Below are 21,414 nucleotides of genomic sequence, written 5' to 3' on the forward strand. Positions count from 1 at the left end.
GGTTGAGGTTGAGATTGACAATAAATTCGACGGCTAAATGTTCGGCCTGTGAATAACCTTTCCAGAGTGTAGTTACGGGCCATTAAAAATATTATTTTCTCAAAATTCCTTTTGTACTTGTAATTGGCTTGAATTTGTCATGCAAGCAGGGAGAGTAGTGGACTGGTGCTTTCGTTATAAGTTAGACTGGTTATCACTCGAAGACCATGAATGTTTTCTCATCACAAGTGAACAATTTAAGGAATAGAAGTCCATAACATGCTATTTTAGAGAAAGAGATTTCCTCCAACCTAGCCCAACGATCTTGATTGAAGGAAATTTCCTCGAATCCACCCTTCTGATTGGTGGGTTAATCTTGAACGTGGCCAATCAAGAGGGTGATTGGAGGAAATTTCCTCCAACCTATTCCATCCTGTAAATGCCTAATTAGGGGTGCTTCATAAGGATTTTTAACCCTAGCTATCCATACAGCAACAATGTAGACTGTAGCCCCTTTATTTGCAAGCACACAGGGCTATGCTTGTCCTAATTCAACAACAGATGTTTTATATCATCATTTCACAAGTTAATATGGCAAGAGTATATGATTGAGCGAACTATTCCCCGCGCATGTCATGCGGAGATCTCGACTCACGGAGTTTCTTCTCGTCAGAGAGTAGCTTAGCGAACCTAGAAGAGTTTAGACTCAAATTAATCAGCCCTTTCAATGCTAATCAAAGAAAATAAATCTCAAAATGCTACAAAATTTTCCTAAGAACTTTATTGTATGAGAAACATTTACGCATAAAGAATTTTACCTTTTGAGGGCTTCCTCGTTGGTGCCGGCATTTGGGATTGGTTCGTTGCGGCCAGTGTCGAGATTAACTCGCGAGACCGGTTTCTTCAACAGGTGCTCACCAGCTTTCACCAAATTATCCAAGTTCTCCTTCGTGGAAGTGTCCACCGAAGATAAAGTCCCCTTCAGAGTGTCGTCCTAGAGCAATGCATTCAATTCTAGTTGCATGAGTTGGTACCCAATGTAGATCAATAGAAGTCACAACAAAAAACTCACGAGTAATTTGTGTTAGTTTGTACTTTATGCTTTCAACATATATGAGAGAGATATATGGCTGAGGGAAATTCTTTTAAGTAGGGCTTCACAAAGTTTCATGTGTCAATATTTGAGACTTAATGATAGCACTTAATTGAATTAATTATGTAAAAGTATCTCACGTTGCTTTTCAATGAAGTTTATATGCTCTTTATTTACTCACAATTTTTCTTCACCTATTAGTTTGAATTTTTTTAGTTTGATTTTCTAACATGTGACAAGAACTACCTATTCCCCAAGGTTAATTAGTTTAATGTTTTAGATTGGACTTTTTAACTAATTACACATATCTTGTTACTCTTTATTATATTTATTTTTCCATACCGACGCATCCCAGTGCATGAGACAATCATATATTAACTAATTACACATCTCTCGTAGTTCAATTTTTACAAAAATATTTTGCGAGCCATGCTAAGATCTTCCAAGGAGGCATCTAAGAAACATCAAGCTTCTTAATCTGCCCCTAAAAACCTTGATGATTTCTATATATTAAACGCATTCATGTCAATCTCCAAACAGCCTGCCTACATGAAAAGGATTTTCTCCGCCTGTAGAGGGCACAAGAAGATTACATTTCAGCAACACGCGAGCGACCAACAAAAGGACGGAGTAATTAGCAAAAAGCTTACGTTAATACGGAGGTAGTTGTTCTCGGACTGGGAGGCCTTGAAGACCACGCAATTGAGATAATCGACAAGATCGGCACTCCCCTGAGAGTAGACGTCTATCAAAGGGCTTGTGCCGTCCTCGTACAACCAGCAGAACAACCCCCACTTTGAAGCCTTCTTGGCATCGAACTTGATCTCGGATGTGTCCGAGCCTGTCCCAAGCGAAATCACCAACAATCGTGTGCAGTCGACAGGTGGTTTGATGTTGAAGAAATATGGGTCTTCCGCCAAGACCTGCTTGGTCACTTCACTGATGGCCACCAATGTCTGGAAAAAGAAAAAAGGTTGAAATATGCCAATGTATCGAAATAGATAAATCGCAAGGTAATCGACTAGGGTTTGTATTCTCTATTAATCAAATTGATAGATGTGATTTGATTTTTCTACTTCAGCATTGTAAGCCTCGTGTATAAGATACTTTCTCACTTGGATTGAACCAGGTATGACTCTTTTTGATTTAGGAACATCATAAATTGATCACGTTACCAATTCGGAAAGATTTAAGCAAGCATATTTCCCAACATCTTTTTAAACAGGCGTATAGATTCGAGAAATTTTTCCAAACAATTTTGGCCATGGATCACACTAATGTAGTCGCGGAATCTGATAGAGAAAACTGCAGTTAAAGTTGAGAAGGAAAGTGCTATTAAGGTTAGACATGTAATTTCTACCATAACTTTGCATACACTAGAGTCCACTTCACATTGAGGCGATACCTCTTGTAATTGTAACTCGATTGTGGTAGTGCAAAGAAGCATGGTCCGGCATTGTGGTTTTTCTCTTTCAGATTTAGAGAAGCTTCCACGTATAAATCCTTATGTTTTCTTTTGTGATTGCTTCTATTTTACATTTACGTTCCTAACGACTAGTATTAGAGTTTGGTTCGGTGGAATAGTAGAAGTCACAAGGTTGGACGAAGGAAAGGTGAAGATTGATCGGTTCGACAGCAAGAATTTGGTTTTCAGAAAATGTAGATTGAGGATCTACTATATTATAATTGGCTACATGAGGCATTGTCAAGAGAGAAAACAATATAGATCGGAACCAAAAGATTGAGAACTGTTCGAGCGGCAAGCCCTAGTTGTGATCTGTCTTATGATGGCATGGAACATTACCTTCAACATCGCCTATAAGAAGACAATGTTGGATTCATGAGTATTATATCTAACATGTACGAGAAGCCCTCTACGTCAAACCAGCTATATCTAATGCGTCGTCTACTATATTTGAAGATGGACAAAGGTGTTTTTGACAGATCACACAACTAATTCGATGTAATCATGACACAATTGAGTATGGTGGAATCAAATTTGAAGACGAGGTAAAATCTTTGATTTTGTTATCTTCTCTACCTGAAAGTTGGAGTGCAACTATAACTACGATAAGCAATTCGTCTAGTCATAAGAAATTGAAACTTTAGGAGATCCAAAATTTACAAAAGAGAATAGAGGCTATTCCTTCCAAAACAAAGGGATCGAAACCTTCTACACCACCCCCCCCCATTGGAGTTATAGGTTGTACCTTTCCAGTTAGTACATAAGGATCGAACACCCATATTCTTGAACCATACAATCCTATTACATGTAATGCACTCAACCCAAAGCAAGTCGATGAATCTTTGCGCACCGAAAAAGCATGTATGGTTTGAAATAGGCTCCTAGACAGTGATACAAGAAATTTGACACCTTTTTGTGCGATAATGGCTTCATTAAATGTGAAATGGATCAAAACTGTTACTTATAGAAATTTGATGACTATTATATTATTTTGCTATATTACATGGATGAAATGCTTGTTGCAAGATCTGATATGAAGGAGATCAACAGACTAAAGTAGTAGTCATCAAAATAGATTGAAATGAAAGACTTAGGAGCAGCAAATCGGATTCCCGAGACAAGGATCACGCAAGATAGATCGAGCAATTCTAAAGTTGTTTCAAGAGAAATACGTTAAGAAAATGTTGGATAGATTTGGCAATTCATAATGCAAAATCCAAAAACCTCCTTTAGGAAGTCACTTCAACCTTTGGAAGGAACAACACCAAAGATGAATGCAGAGCAGGAGTTTGTGGCTAAGGTGCCTTAAGGATCAATTGTCAATAGGTTCATGTATGTTACGGTGTGTACTAGATAAGACATAGCTCACGTAGTAGAAGTTGTAAACAAATATATGGCTAATTCAAGAACGAAGCATTGGGAAGTTGTAAAGTGGCTATTAAGAAACTTAAGTGGCACTTCAGGCATGGCGCATTGTTTCATGAAAGACAATGTGACTTTACAAGGCTTTATTGATACTGATCTTGGTGTTGACATGGATGATGAGAGGAGCATCTCGGTTTATGTTTTTACATTAGGTAGCACTGTAATCGGTTAGATGTGCGTCCCTATCAACCAATATGTTGCTATATGTGATGTTGGCAAGTAGATGATTTGGTTGCAGAATTTTCCAAAGGAAATAGGCAATAAGCAATAGATGATGAGACATTGTCATTGAAGAAGATTATTGATGTGAAAAATCCAGTAGATATGTTTACCAAGAGTGTCACCATTGGGATACTGACGCTACGTATTGCCACAGTTGGCCTTCATAATTAGTGATGAGGAGGTGCCGCCGCACTAGGTCAATTTGGGTTTCAAAAACGACTGAAAACCATGAGACACTCTTGTCATTTTGAAAATCAGCATCTAAGTGAGAGATTGATGGAGTTGTGCAACTAATAGAGGAAAAAGTACTATCAAAGCTGAGAGCAGAAAGTACTGCTAAGGATATATCTACCGCAGCTTTGTCTGCCCTAAACTCTTTGTATATTGAGGCTATATTTCCCGTGAACAGACTTTAATAGAAAATCGATTGGTTAGTGCAGCACCGTAATTTTTTCCTCTCTTACTCAGAAGGATCTCCACATAAACATCCATTTATCTCTGTCTCTAATTTCTTCTCTTTTGTGTCGTGTTTCTAACATCACACATCAATTTTCCCAAAAAATTTCCTAAAATGTTAGATCGTTGGGGGACTAGCGTCTTGCATATTGCATCACTAACTCATATTTCCAGCCTATACTAGACTTCTTTGAATATACGAAAAGCAAATAGAGGGAAAAAAAAAAGGAGGCTATCAAAGACTTCTCTACTAAAGCTTATCATGTTGGTCATGGTTAGCTGTTAGCTGCCCTATTATCTGAATGTTACTTTCCATCTTTGAATTTGTTCATACGAAGGTTCGAGGTGTTATCCTAGGGTGGATCTTAACAAACCATCACAACCCGGCCCATGATATTATCGGGTATTTCCTAGGCCGAGGTTTCCTTACTTAAAATGAACTTCCTCATCTTCAAAAGAAAAACGGGTTGCAATGTCACTCTGCAAGATTCCAACTACTCTAACTCGAACAAGGGGCTATCTTCAATGTCAAATACGCTATATTAATCTTGTAATCTTCTATGTAAGTGTGTGTGCATGTACGTTCGGCATACGTACCGGATTGTTGGCGACCATACCACCATCAATAAGATTAAAATCATGGGCTCGTCCATCTGTATCTTCTGTCTTGAAATAATGGGCGGGCAAGTAAGTCGGAGCAGCCGATGTGCCGATGCATATGTCCGATAGTTGAGCGTCCAAGAATGTATGCTTTGACGCCTACACAAGGTACAAATCCATTGGAAAAACGTCAAGTCTGATACATTATCTTTGCGTCGATTAATGCCCATATGTATCATAGTTTCCCTTGAATAAATCTAGATGATTAACTAGAATTGTCTTTTGTCAAGCTGGCTTTATCAAAAGTCCCATTTGCAATTGGAAATCCGAAGCTGCAAGAAAATTACGATTCCAATACAACCTTTCACCCTCTAAACCTTCCACACAAGGCTATGATTAATTGAATATTTGTGCCGACATGCGTGCAATCATCACACGGGGTAGTTCCAATATGAATAGGGGATTGATATGGATAAAATTCAACAATTCGCAACGGTTCAAATAATGTGCGATTGGATCTTGTCTCCTCAATTAGTCATATACGGAAAAAGTACAAAAAAAAATTCTAAATGCATTACACTTGTTCTAATTCAGTCATTTTCACTTATACCAATTCAGTCCTAAACCTTTTGATGATTTGCCAACATAGTTCATCCAGTCAATTTTGATAAAAAACCGTTGACATGAACATCGGTTGACCCACGTGGGATGATCGGCACTGATGTAAATAATTTTTCTACAATTTTTCAATATATTTTTTATTTTTTATAATTTTTCTTCTCTTTGTTTCGTAAAAAACAAAACACTGGGTCAACAAATTCACCAACCGACCATCCCGGCCACAGGCAAGGGCGTCACGGCCGTCGTCGACCATGGGTGAGGGCCCCCACTCCCTTGCAAAGATCTAGGCGAGGGCATCGATCCAAGTGAAAGCATCATGGCGCTCGCCCGGACCAAGTGAGGGTGTCGCAACCCATCCTGGATCTAGGCAAGGACAAGGAGGCCCTCACCTTGACCTCACCCGTGGCCAGCGAGAGTCAGGTGGTGACCTGACCATCCCATTGTGGGGTAATAAAAAAAAGAAAAGAAAGAGAAGAAAAAAAAAAAAAAGAAGGAAAGGTAATAAGAAACTCAGAAAATTAAAGAAAGAATTAAAACATTTGTCCATGCCTGCATCGGTGGCCATATCAGTTATTTTAACCCGAAATTAGAATGGACTACATTGATAAGGCAAATCGTCAAAAGATTTAGGACTCAATTGTCATTAATTGATTCATGATTTTTTTTTTTTTTGTCAGAAAACTAGATTCATTAGTAAACTCAAAGGTTCAAGTATAATATACTAAAATCCGAGCAAAGTAAAGCCCATTAAACTTTCTGGAGGGTTGGACACCCAATTAAAATGAAGAGACTTGTTAAGACAAGCTTTTGCAAGCCAGTATCTCAAAAGAAAATTTTTTTTGGTCGAATGCTAGTAAATCAATTGAATTGGCACAAATTTAATAGGTTTAAGATTTTTTTGGTAGTTTTTCCAATGATAAACAACTAATGCTAATGGTACACTCCAATAAAAAAAATCATGAAATTGTGCGAAGGTTTTTATCAGATCAACAGGAGTTGGGCTATAGAGTTTCCTCCATCCCTAATTAAAATAAGTTATCTCTGATTGGTCCATCCACATGCAAATCCAACTAAACATAAACACGATTGAGGTCTATGTTTGCAACTCTCATCAGTCAAAAGACTAGTTAAAGGAAGTGTGCTCCAACCTTCTTCACCTTGAGATGGAGAAAAACATTATTCATATGACTTATACACAAACAAGAACCGAGCTCTGTCCCCAAAAAAAAAAAACATACAGGAACTCACCTCATATGAGGAAAATAAAACTGGTTCAAGCTTTTTGATGTCGAAGGTTGGAATAACCAAGCCGGTAAGGCTATCGTGCAACCTCGTGGTTCCGAGTAACTTCCTTAATAATTTGTGAAGATACTTTCCATTGTACTTGGGTCCCGTCAGAGATCTCAGCGTGTTCACAACCGAACCCAGGCACCCACTTTTTCATGTCGAAAGAGTGGCCGGAGCAAGCAGAAAAGGAATGAGAAGACTCAAACCAGTTGTTTTTAAATTTATCAGCGAGCTTAAAAATGATAAAAAGGAGTTCAGTAATTCAAATTGAGCAACAAGAGAGCTATGTCTATGATCGATTACCATCCTTGAGGAAAGATTTTAGGACAATTCTCCAAGTAAAATGGGACTATGTCTTTCGCGGCGAAGAGAGGACGGTTGCGTGCATCCGGAGCAGACAACATGGCCGTGATAAGACCTCCTGTGCTTGTTCCTGCTATTACATCGAAGTAATCTGCGAGCCTCGCATCTTCACCATCCAGCTCCTGCACCCAAAAGACTCATTGAGTTCCGGATTAGTATTCGATCAAGAGATGGTTGGGACACCAGCGATGCCCCCATGTCGTAAGAAAACAAAAGGTAACAGATAAGCTGGAGAGTTGCGCAACTTATCGAACACCATAATCAAATTACTGAAGAAAGTTCAGAGCGAAAGAAGAAAAGGTTTTGTCTTGGCTTCCTTCTCCCGAGTAGACAAAAACAACGAAGAAGAAAAGCAAAAGAAAGCCTTCTCAAAAGCTTCTAGGACTCTTAACCCTAATCATCGTAGCACCATAATTTTTTTGTGGTTTGTCCATGTTGTCACCTGAAGTTGGGCTTCGAGGTAACCGAGCATGACCCCGGGAATGATTCCTCGGACTCCTCCGCCATCGATGCTTAGGATCGTCACGAGCTTTCCATACGCCGGAGGCTGAATTTTCAACGGCAAAGGTCTTCTCTCCATTTCTTTTTTCTCGTTAATGCAAGAATTAAGTGTGAAGCTCAGAAACATATATAGAGCTAGAGGGATGCAACTAATTACTTGCAAGGCTAAACCTACGTGTAAGTAGTGGTTCAATCTGGGAAATCATCACAATAACAAAAGAAATGCTGAACTTAGCATGAAAAGGGGATTAAGACTGAATTGTTTGTTTAAACTCACAAGGTCTGCTCATAGGCAAGAAAGGGTTGGTCCACGAAGGCAAAGTTAGTTGCTTGTTACACATTTTGGAGTGTTCATGGGGCAAAGAGAGACGGGAGGAGATGGAAAGAAGGTTGGCTTTGACAAGATCCGCATGACCTTTGGTTGATTGAGAGTTGTTAATTTCCCGATATGGAATAGACCTAGTAGACAAGGTTGGTTGAGTCCACGTACACATTCAAAGATCAAATAAAGCCCGGCATGTTGTTTACCGACTACATGTTATGTAAAAAAGAATTGATTATGTAGCAATCTTTGGGTAACTGTAATAGTAACAGTCTATTTTGAGCAACAAAAGCACAAATAACAATTAGTTAAAAATTAGGGTGGAGTCCACTCTTTTAAAAATTTGTAGCTCCCAACATATTGTTATTTTTACAGTTACCAAAAAATCGTTATGCTAGCAAAGCCTTATATAAAACCATCTTGCTTTTCTCTATAACTTTTAGGAATGTAAGTAATGTTTTAGCTGCAGGAAGATTGGGACTAGGATATAATGATTCCCACCTCGATGGACAATTCGAAATTGAGCTAAGATGGAGTAATTCAAGTAGAAATCTAACCCCATTTGAACTTACATATACTAACTTGCCATGATACTTGAGCTCCAATATTGAAAAAATTACCAAGAAAGTCCTAAATCTATTGCAATTATGCCAATTTAGTTCTAAACATTTTTTTTTTCCAATTGAGTCTTAAACATTTTCTAATTGTGCCACTTCAGTCCACCTTGCCGCCGATGCTGACGTGGCATCATCGGCGCTGACATGGCATCACCAGCGCTGATATAGACAATTTTTAATAAGACTAATATTTTAAAACTATTAAAATGCTATTAAAAATTTGGCACGTCGGTGCCAACTGAAAAATGGGCTGGATTAACTCAATTACAAAAGATTTAGGACTCAATTGGCACACAGAAATATTTAGGACTGATTTGACATAATTGCAATAGATTTTAGACTTTTTTTTATAATTCTCCCAAGAAACGAGAAATGGGCATATCCAATGCACTCAAGCAAGTCTGACCTCAGGAAACTACCCAAAAAAATCCCCACCGATCAAATGCACTTTCATGTTGAGATGAATTCAACGGCTCACCAACGAGTGAAATCAACAGGAAAGTGTTCTTTCTTTCACTTTATCTCGACAATCCTCGAATACCAACCGAAGAGAAAATTCAAGAGAGGACAGCTGCGTGTCGAACATGTTGATATAGGAGCGGGCGCCGTGAACTGTGATCGTGAAAAGGTTGGAAGATCTGGTCAAAGAAAGTAATAATCCTAGATTCGTGCACATGGATCGATCCTTCCCAGTCGGAGACAACATAGGATGGAGTTGGGGCCGGGGTCGAGGTCCGGTCGGGGCTAGTGCAGTAGCAGCAGCAGCAGCAGCAGCTAGAAAGGAGCTAGTTTGTGAGGGTTTCTTCAAGCCTGGTTCAATCCTAAATTCGATTGACAGATGGAAAGATTCTTGTGGACAACAGATGGGGCTACGTAGATTTAGGTGATCTCCAGACCACCAACTTCTTGTCTACACCAAGCTGGACGGCAACATAGCCAGTAACCAAACTTGCTTTTAAGGATAACCTCGTGAAATGAACAAAGTTCTCTTTTGTCACAATTGCCCCATAAACTCTACTTTAAGCTCCACTTATTTCGTGAAAAATGAATGACTTAAAAAATATTTTTCTACAAATATTCGTTTGTGTCGTTTACAAAACTGAATGAAGAAAAATATATTTTCATATCCATGAAAATATTTAGACATAAATCGTTGTCGACAATGAAAACATCTTGTATTGACTAATCATTTCAAGTGATACAAGCGGCTATTTTCAAGAAAATATTTTCTATATCATCTATTTTTTGCCATACAAATAGAGTCTTGGTTAATAATTATGTTTCTTCTATTGGTTCAATGTTTCATACATACTGGTTTTCATGTGGTTAAGAAACTGGGGTCGACTGTATGCGTAGGCAACAAATGCATTCTCCTTTTTAAGCCTTTGAATGATGTGTGGAAACCATTTCCTCTATCTCCTATTTTTCTCTCAACGTCAATTGACCTAAAATTGTGGGGTCCTAATCAGTAAATTACAAAAGTCGCCATTACTATCAATTACTTCAACTTAAATTATCCGGTAGACATCAAAATTTAGAGTTGAGTTTATACATAGGATAGATTTAGGAAAGATATTGTTTTGGTAATTAAACTAAATAATCTAGTCCAGGATAATCGTACTACAAAAACTTTGCCGAAACTATTGGTGTTTTGTTTAAAGCAGTAAAGCAAGTACTTTCTGGAACAACAAATAATAGGTAACAATATCCTACATTGCTTGCTGATGAGGTTTCAACGAGTCTTATATTCATATGGTCTTGCCGCACCAATCAAAAGCTACTAATCCAGTATATGATAGATGTTTCAATAAACGTAAGAAGTGAACCCTAATTCGTTTCCGTTTCGCGGACTAGTTAAATATATTCAAGCTGTTCTAATTATTATCATAATATACTGAAACAAAACAAATAATTGCAATTTGTTGGCTAAAGAAATAACATTTGGGAGCTCCGTCAAAAGCTTGCACAATGGTAGAAAAGATGTTTCGTGAAGCCTCTCGATTTGTTTAGTAGCTCGCTTTTTCGGTGATAAGTGAGGCGGAGGGAAGAGGAGGGTAGGTAATAAGTTCTTGTTATAGCATGACCATTATCTCATCTCTTGTTGATGAGGTTTCAACGAGTCTTATATTCATATGGTCTTGCCACACCAATCAAAAGCTACTAATCCAGTATATGATAGATGTTTCAATAAATGTAAGAAGTGAACCCTAATTCGTTTCCGTTTCGCGGACTAGTTAAATATATTCAAGTTGTTCTAATTATTATCATAATATACTGAAACAAAACAAATAATTGCAATTTGTTGGCTAAAGAAATAACATTTGGGTGCTCCGTCAAAAGCTTGCACAATGGTAGAAAAGATGTTTCGTGAAGCCTCTCAATTTGTTTAGTAGCTCGCTTTTTCGGTGATAAGTGAGGCCGAGGGAAGAGGAGGGTAGGTAATAAGTTCTTGTTATAGCATGACCATTATCTCATCTCTTGCTGATGAGGTTTCAACGAGTCTTACATTCATATGGTCTCGCCACACCAATCAAAAGCTACTAATCCAGTATATGATAGATGTTTCAATAAATGTAAGAAGTGAACCCTAATTCATTTCCGTTTCGCGGACTAGTTAAATATATTCAAGCTGTTCTAATTATTATCATAATATACTGAAACAAAACAAATAATTGCAATTTGTTGGCTAAAGAAATAACATTTGGGAGCTCCGTCAAAAGCTTGCACAATGGTAGAAAAGATGTTTCGTGAAGCCTCTCGATTTGTTTAGTAGCTCCCTTTTTCGGTGATAAGTGAGGCCGAGGGAAGAGGAGGGTAGGTAATAAGTTCTTGTTATAGCATGACCATTATCTCATCTCTTGCTGATGAGGTTTCAACGAGTCTTATATTCATATGGTCTCGCCACACCAATCAAAAGCTACTAATCCAGTATATGATAGATGTTTCAATAAATGTAAGAAGTGAACCCTAATTCGTTTCTGTTTCGCGGACTAGTTAAATATATTCAAGCTGTTCTAATTATTATCATAATATACTGAAACAAAACAAATAATTGCAATTTGTTGGCTAAAGAAATAACATTTGGGAGCTCCGTCAAAAGCTTGCACAATGGTAGAAAAGATGTTTCGTGAAGCCTCTCGATTTGTTTAGTAGCTCGCTTTTTCGGTGATAAGTGAGGCCGAGGGAAGAGGAGGGTAGGTAATAAGTTCTTGTTATAGCATGACCATTATCTCATCTCTTCATATGCTTGTTGAATCCTTGTGGCAATCTTTTGTCAGCAGTCTCGAAAAAAGTCTGCATTATTTCTGAAAATACCATTCATGCAAAGTCTTATCTCTAGCCTATTAAAGATAGGCAACTACTCTAAGACAATTTCTAGCTGATAGCCTAGTTCTATGTTAGCCACTACGTTTTAGCGCCTTCGTGTATGTGTCCATGTCTAGTTTCCCAATTTGAGAGTGATGATGTATCTCTTTCTATTAATTTGTTAAATTGGTCCACCACACATATCCCAATCTCTAGAAATTCAAAAGCTCATGTTCAAGCTTTGCGGAATGATCAACTAAAAGGAAAACTTTCAAATGAAGGCGTGGAGTGAAGCAATTTTCTCAAAAGAGAGCCCGAAATGAACTTTATTTCAATTAAGGGGCTAAACCGGCAAAGTTAGTCTCAAATAGACCTGTCAAACGGGTGTGTTGGGTCAAAAATGATATGATTCATGTAACCCATTTCCATGCAATACAAATCTAGTGATCCATACTAGATTCAACCCGACACATATTGCTAAAACACTGCAATATAAAATCCAATTTAGAAAAAAGAATTTAATATAAATTTTAAAATATATATTGCTAAAAACATTGTAGATGATTTTATAATTTTTTTAAACAAATCTTATATTTTTCTTTTTTCTTTACTTTTTTGTCTTCTATGTCTAATGAAGGTTGCCGGCAACCGATGCTATTTAGCGAATGACCAACAGCTATCGACCACTAATCGGCCGCTAGTGCAATGATTGACGATCGACCGTCGACCGGCAGTCGATAGTCAACAATTGGCGGCGACCATCGATTGGTATCGACCGATGAGGGGCTACCGGTGGTGATCAATGATAGGCAATGATTGGTATTCACCTGACCCCTCGACCATTGTTGGATTTCCTAGAAAAAAAGGAAAAACAACATTATGAAAAATAAAGAATTAAAGGAATTGAAAAAAAAAATGACTTATTTATGACTCACTTAAGTGATTATTTTTTCGAAAAAATTGACGCTTACGTGATCTGAAAAATCTATATCACTAAAGTGAGTGTCGTACACAAGTTTTGGCACTTCTTGTGTCCTTTTGCCTATTTCTTTCTACTAATTTGCTCAATTGGCCCACCACTAATATCCCAATATTTGGAAATTTAGAGGCTTATGTTCAAGCTTCATGGAATGACCAACTAAAAGAAAAATTTTCAAATGAAGGCATGGAGTGAAGCGATTTCCTCAAAGAGGGCGACTTGGCTAGTTTAGCCCCTTAATTGCAATAAAAACATGTTAAATGGGCCAATATGGGTCAGGTCGGGTATGTGTGGCAAATTGTCCGACCCATATTAACCTATTTAATATGTTTTGTTTCATTGCCATGCAATACAAATCTAGCATTACATATCCAACATGACTCATATTGTTAAAACACTTCAATATCAAATTCAATTTTGAAAAACCATTTCTTATAAGTTATTTAAAAATATATATATGTTAAAACACTATGGATGATTTTTATAATTATTTTTAAAAAAAATTAAAATAATTTTTACAATTTTGCAACTTTTTTTTTTCTTTTTTTTTTCTACGTCCATCAATGGTCGCCGACGACTTGCAGCATTCACCAAATGGCCAACAACCATGAACTGCCAACCAGCCGATGATTGAAGACAGCCAACCTATGGCGACTGGTGACCATTGTCGAATTTCCTATAAAAAAGGGAAAAAGTAAAAAAAACAAAAAATTATGAACAATCAAAAAATTAAAAGAATTAAAAATGGCTTACTTATGACTCACTTGAAGTTTTAGATACTTAGCCCATTTATGACACATTTAGAACCCATTTAAGACCTATTAAGTTATTGACTTACTCATTTATGACCCACTTACACTTAGTTTTAAAATTTAAAGCAAATCAATTACGACCCACACTATTAAATATAGGTTTTTTTTGTCAAATTAAATATGGGTTCTAAACCCATTTTTTAACCTATAGTCTCAAATAAAGGCATGAGCTCGTCGGTAGCTGGATGATAGCCAGACAGCAATTTTCGAGCTGTCGGCGCAAGGGCACAATTTTTTAAAAAACAATTATGTGTAAAAAAAAAAAGTCAATTTTCGAAAAACAAAAATCCCCAAAGCTTCATGGAGAGAGAGAGAGAGAGAGAGAGAGAGAGAGAGAGAGAGAGGAGTAATGCGCAGCAATACAAGAAATCGACTAGTTATGGAACTTGCTGCTAAAAATCCAGATAATTGACAAGTTATGGAAGTTGCTGCTAAAAATCCAGATTTAGGGGTCTCGTGTCTTTGAATGGGTATTAAGATCGTCTTCATTGTTGACTTTCTTTTTCTTCACTTTCCAAAGCTCGTGTCAAGGATTCAAAGAAATGGCGAAGGCGATTCATTTCTTGGATGAAACGAAAACAGGGCTTCGGGTTTGTGAACGCCAAAAACCAGTCTTCAAACCGTCATTCTCATTTGAAAGCACGGGATGAACAGTACTCCATTAACATGCACCCCAATCCAAGTTGTTCTCAAATGACTCATCCTTGTCTTCTACCTCTTCGTTGTTCTCAGAGCTCTCTCTCTCTCTCTCTCCACAAAGCTCGGTTTTTTTTTTTTCTCTTTTTATCCAGAACTTTTTTTTTAACAAAAGTGCCCCTACACCGGTGGTCGGAAAATCACAAAGCCAGTCAGCGTATTCAGCTAGTTCAAACGTTTATTTGAGATTGATTTAGCCACTTCAAACTTTTATTCGAAATAAAATCCCCGCTAAACTCTTTTTTGAGAAAATGGCTTCACTTCATGCTCTTGTTGAAAATGTACTCGAAAATAAAACGAAGCAATTGAATATCACCTAAATCATGCATATAGATTTGTGTCGAAAAAGCCAAATGTGTGTGGAGAGACATGAATGTTCAGAGATTCAATTTCTTCAAGGAGTAACTGTAAATGATTGTAAGAGGTGAGAATATTAAAATCGATTGTGGAAAGTGAGCTATTATGTGGTTATTTAACAATAACCGTGACTAGTTTTAGCAAATTAAATGGGCATTTCATGAAATTTATAAACAAAAATTTGAGGTAGAAATCCTTTTGAGTCTATAACTTGTAAAAGTGCAAACGGCATTATAAATTTTGGAAAAGAATGTCTTGATTGAAGTTGGAGCGCAACGCCTTAGGGTTACAGTTTTAGATGACTTTTTGTTGGTCGAACAGTTTTAGATGACTTGAAATACTTTTCTTTTGTCGGTTTTTGAGGTTTTGGTCAACGGTAGAATTCTTAACACCAAGTTGGAACTATAGAAGCATAACGATGGATATGAGTTTCAACCAAGATAAACTTTCTTTTCTTAACCACGAGCAATAATTTTGGCATTGAGGAATTTTCTTGTTTAGAAATTGAAAATCACCCATTCAGATCCTTCCAATCGCTGCAACAGTCTATAAAGGCCAAAGGTGTTGCGAAAGTATCGGATTCTATCAATCAACTCCCAAATTCAATTCAGACCTTGTGATTGATCCAGTAGAATCCTTAATTCTACAAGCAAAGGCCAATTTTGGCTACAATTAGGTTGGATGGGGCCAAGAATGAAGAGTCAAAACTACAAGGAAGTTGTATTCAACAGACTAGTAGATTTCATGGATGCCAATCAACTACCAAGAGATCGGTTTACAAGTTCGTCGTCGATTTCAAGGCTCGCAAGCAACTACCTAGAATTGATAGCTGTTCTGGTTAATTTCCTTTGCTGTTTAATGATCTTTTACGATGGCTATTTGGCTTTCAAGGCTGGTGGACGAATGGGGTAATGTGACAAGTGAAGCAAGACTTTTTTGCTAATTAAATATAAAGTGGGCTTTACTTAGTAGGTGTGACTATCTACTGGATTTGTACTCTTCACTTTCGAATTGAGGTCGGTAACTTATCGATTCACCACATCAACTGTGTAACAAAACTTCCTTGTGACCGTATCCTTGAGATCTTGAAAGGTGAATTACTTGGCCTAGTAATACAAGAAAAAGAACTTGGTCCCTTCGCACAACCAATGCAAAAGGAGATTTAATCTTATGATGAATGACCCAACATTAGCGCGTCAACGACAAGTGGACAAGCCTTTTGATGACCAAAAGACTGGGCATCGATCATCAAATGACACTTGGCTACACCTTAAATCACTTGCTTTCGTGTGCCAGAATCGATGGATGCACCAACTTGGGGTACACTTCACCTTTAATAAGTTCCCTCTGCAGACACATGAACTTCAATCATATTCTACGCTTGCAGGTTTGGTAAGACAATTGTCGCCCTAGAGAAACATTGGTCTGGCCAATTCTGTTAGAACAGTGTCACGGACCGATCGGATTTTTGACCGCAAAATAGCTGGTATGGCACCTAGTGAGCCGAGAACACCAGGTTAATCCTTTTTTGAAAATTGTTTCTAAGAATAATATGGTGAATAACATCCTTGCATAGGATCGTATCACTTTCAGTTTGGCTAGGGAATCCAAACACTTGAGCGAAACATATAGTCCTATTGAATTTATGTCTCTAGTTTGAGCCCAATAGATCGAACTTGATCTGAATTGATTTAGATACGCACAAAATTTGAAAGTCGAATCTTACAGTCTTGGAAATCGCTTGAGCATTGGAGCGTCCACTTCAATTTTGTTCACGTTGGAGTCAAAGTGGATGAGAACTTTGACTGTGGAAAGAAAAACAATAAAGTAAAGGAAAGTGGGGGCTTGTGGATGAGTCAGAAAGAGAAAAAAACAAGAAATAAAAGATTCTGAAAAATTTACTTTCCTGTACAATGCAATAATAGTCAACAAAGATAAGAAGAAATCAAAATATCTTATCCTTGCAGAACTCGGTTTTGGATTTCCCAGGGCACGGTGCATATATAGGAGACACGAATAACGTGAAGAAGAGACAGCGCCGGTTGTTGATCCAATGAAGAGGGACTTCTTGAAGCGCCGTTTGTCAAGTGTTTGCTCGTAGGGTTTATTCCGTAAAATTACATCAAGTATTCAAATTTCAAAACCGATTAAATCTTGTGAGTCTAAGATTTATTTTGATTCCTTTACGAGATTGAGAGATTATTTTGTTAGGAATTGAGGACTAAACAATGTGTGCATTCTTAGATGTAATTGAGGCTTAGAAAATACTGAGAGTGTTTGAGTAACTCGAGTGTGGTTTGTAATCTCTATGTATCGCTTGATTTATTGTGGAATTCATTACTGCTCTCTTTATGGACGTAAGTCTCTACGATCGAACCACGTACATCTAGTGTCCTATTTATTTTCTTGTTCTGTATATTTTATCGTTCGATCGTTTGGTTCCACGCAACAAATCAACTTCGATATAACAATTGGTTTCTGCATGCCATGAACTTGTCAGGAGAGAGGCATCAACTTGCAATCAGTTTATTTAAGGGCGGCTAATCCCGCGTTAAGAGCTGCTTGAAGTTATAACCGTTCTAACCTAGAACTTTTTTAGCGCAAACGTCCCCACACCACGCCTGCGAACCAGTTAGGTTCATTCCTTCTGCACCACTCATTCTTCACCCAATGCCACTTAGCTCCACTCCCAAGGATACGCAAGTACTGGAGAAGTCAGTTCATGATTATAGCCTTTTTGTCTCCACCTTTTTAACTTCATGGAGGTTTTAGTCACCTTTTCATCGCAGCTTGAATTGAATGATTGCTTATCATGTACGTGCATGAAAACCCCTGTAACAGTTGATGTTAGAACTTCAAGCTCTTGCCAGGATTTCTCAAAGAATAACATCATTGATCCACAGAAAATCCAAAAAATATTATCCATATTTTTGGGCACATGGCCACGTAACCTATTTGTTGCTTCTTTGCGTCACGCTTTTGTGTACTGTAATTTACAATTCGGGGCTCTCTGGTAAAGTTTTTGTATCTTTGGTCTCTCTCACGACTCCTCAAAGAATAGCATCATCGATCCACACAAAAGAGTGAAAAATATTATCCATATGTTTGGGTACATGGCCACGTAACCTATTATTGCTTCCTTGCGTCACACTTCTGTGTACTGTAATCTAGAGTTCATGACTCTCTCGTTAGGTTTTTATATCTTTTGTCTCTCTCACGAAGTCCCAAAGAATGATATCATCGATCCACACAAAAGAGTAAAAAATATTATCCATATATTCAGTAGTTGGCCATGTAACCTATTGTTGCTTCCTTGTGTCACACTTATGTGTACTGTAATCTGGGATTCAGGGCTCTCTGGTTAGGTTTTTATGTCTTTGATCTCTCTCATGACTTCTCAAAGAATAAAATCATCGATCCACACAAAAAGGTTGTTGCTTCCTTGCGTCACGCTTCTGTGTACTGTAATCTAGGATTCCGAGCTCTCTAGTTAGGTTTTATATCTTTGGTCTCTTTCACAACATCTCAGAGAATAACATCATCGATCCACACAAAATGCTGAAAACTATTATCAATATGTTTGCGTACATGGCCACGTAACCTATTGTTACTTCCTTGGGTCACATTATGTATGCCGTAACCTTGGATTTAGGGCTCTCTCGTTAGGTTTTCATATATTTGGTCTCTGCCGTAACCTTGGATTTAGGGCTCTCTCGTTAGGTTTTCATATATTTGGTCTCTGTGTGTGTGTGTGTGTGTGTGTGTGTGTGTGTGTGTGTGTGTGTGTATTGAAGAATTCTGTAGAAACATTGTGAACTCATCTCAAATGATTGACCATGTCGATGCAGACACATGCCTAATTTATATTTCTTTATGACAATGACAATCCACCTTGTCTGGATGCATTATGTCTTGTTTAGTTATCTTATGATCATGGAACTGCTCGAGTTTGTTTAATATTCTAAACTTGTAATCTTGAAGAAGATGAATGCGCATTTGAATAATCAAGTTTGCTTACGTGCATGGAGCTGGAAAATTTATGATCACAAGACACTTATTTTGATGCTTCGAAGACACACTAACCATATCATATATACATTTTTAGCTACTTCACTTATCATGTTAGGCATAAAGTATAAGAATCCCCCATCGGGCACCCAACAAGCAAACGATCAAGGAGCCACTTATCCCTTTCTCGTTTCTGTTATCATTCTTTTTAAGGTATCATGTTTTTTGCTTTTGCTGTACGGTTTTTATCATAAAACAGAAAAATAATGACATGAATGATATTTAAATCTTCGATGTATAATGTAGTCTGTGAATTTTTACATTCAATTTAATCATTGAACTTCTAAAATTTCGTCAATGTAGTCATTTGCTAAAGTATAGGGTCACGCCATGTGTATTTTCTTATGTGAACTATCACAGTATTGATATTTCGATCCAAAATATTGATGTGGATTGCGGCGTGGCTTTACCAAATTAGCAAGTTTTCTTTTCTTATCTTTTTTTTTTCCTTTCTTTTTGTGCCAAAATAATGAGTGAGAGAGTGATGACGTGGAAACCACATGTAAGCTACTGCGGATGCCAAAATGGAAATCTAACATCAATTCAATATAAATTATTGCCAAGTTAATTCTTGAAGTTTGAGGATTAGAACAAAACTAAAAAATTTAAGGAATCCCATTGAATATTGAAGAGAAGCTTAGGGACCATCCATCTCATCATAATTGAAAAGGTAAACACTAGCGACATGTGAATGTTTTGTGCGATTCAAAGTAACTATCCTAAAAATTTAAACTGTTAGACAAAAGCATGGCTTAAAATTTATGTACTTTAATAGAAACCCTTTTAATTTATAAAGGTTTTTGCACACAAAAAAAGTAGACGCCAATTTTTGGCTGTTCATACCGTGAGCTTTTGTCTCTTTTCTATTTTATTTTATTTTTTTTTGTAAGGTAAGTGTGTATTGAACTTTTCAAAAGGCTAGGTACAAGTAGGAAAACCGGACACAAAAAAACCATTAACCATGGGTGGCACCATGAGTGCCGGAGATGGTTCAACAGTGAACCGGTTGCAAAATACATAGGAGCAACGAAGGCGCATCAGCCCATAGCAACAGCAACCAAAAAGAGTGAAAAGTGGCTAAACATGTAGCCCTAACAAAGGAAAAAATAGTACAAAACAATGAAAACTAGGAGCATAGAAATGCTGAAATACAATAGGACTCTAGACACATAGGAACCCAAAACTACAGCACCGGTACCGGGAGCATCGAAGGCCAGCATCATGCGTCGGTGGAGGATGTACCGTGCAACAGCAAAAGAGAAGCCTCCACAGAATTGGTGTAACAGCAATCATGGTCAGCAAGTAGAAGTGAGCTTCAACATTCTTGGAAGGTGGAGGAGTCTCTTTTCTATTTGTAGACTTCGTTTTTCCATTTCTTATCCCAAAATAATTTCTGTTAAATATTTACCCAAGGAATGATAATTGTCTACTTCCACGTAGGTTCCTTGGACAAAAACAGTATGACAAGCCCACTAATCTCACTGTGGTTAAGAACCCGAGTCACAATCACAATTAGTCATTCTATGCCAATTGTCCGGAAGATCAAACAAGTATCGAATGGAGCTCGGATATTCATTCTAGAAGACTAGATTCTCTCTGATAGACTTGTGACCATTACAAATGTACAGGGTTAGGTAATTTCTTGGTTCTCCGTTTTTAGTATAGCTTAATTTCAACATGCATAGCATTTACATTTAATTATATCGGCAGCAGAGTAGAATTGAAATTGGCTCACGGGCTGACCAAAACCCAACATAGACTATTCGGCCATATCATGGAGAATGCCAAAAATTTGAGAGGCCATAGGGCTATTTGAAGCTTCATTCGACACATGAAGGTTTAATTGAAAGAAAAAATAGTTATCCATTACTTAGCCCTTTTGAACCCAAACACTAGTGAATTTTCCTTCCAATTACCCCTGTCATGCGCCACCCCACATCGGCGCAACTGGTGGTAAGTTCGAAAATGGTTAGAATTTTATTGCTCTCACTTGCATCAATCTTCAAGGATATATATTACATGCGAATCCAGTGATAGCTCGAGTGCCTTAGGATGATGAAGAGCACATCGTTCTATATTCTATACACTCTATCCGATGCATAACCAACTTGATTGGTGGATTCATTTCTTATAACCCAATTGGTGATCATCATCGTAGCAAAACAGAGAAATCATTACAGAGCATCAAGGTACAAAAGATAAATAATCCATAATGTATTGGAGTGCCAATTCTCGTGGAAAAAAG

At 37.6% G+C, this 21,414-nt stretch overlaps 1 protein-coding gene across 1 annotated transcript; it reads right to left on the minus strand.

Moving 5' to 3' along the window:
• Window positions 1-466: 466 nt before the first annotated feature.
• On the minus strand, window positions 467-8,192 carry LOC115746989 (patatin-like protein 1). The gene is made up of 7 exons (XM_030682996.2): window positions 7,954-8,192; window positions 7,452-7,633; window positions 7,110-7,296; window positions 5,238-5,399; window positions 1,723-2,028; window positions 798-973; window positions 467-669 (listed from the first exon to the last, which is right to left on the minus strand). Exons 1-7 carry the CDS (start codon window positions 8,137-8,139, stop codon window positions 597-599), a joined length of 1,272 nt encoding a protein of 423 aa, XP_030538856.2. The 5' UTR covers window positions 8,140-8,192; the 3' UTR covers window positions 467-596.
• Window positions 8,193-21,414: the final 13,222 nt, after the last annotated feature.

The sequence above is a fragment of the Rhodamnia argentea genome, chromosome 11 (assembly GCF_020921035.1).
Source record: "Rhodamnia argentea isolate NSW1041297 chromosome 11, ASM2092103v1, whole genome shotgun sequence".
NCBI lineage: Eukaryota > Viridiplantae > Streptophyta > Magnoliopsida > Myrtales > Myrtaceae > Rhodamnia > Rhodamnia argentea.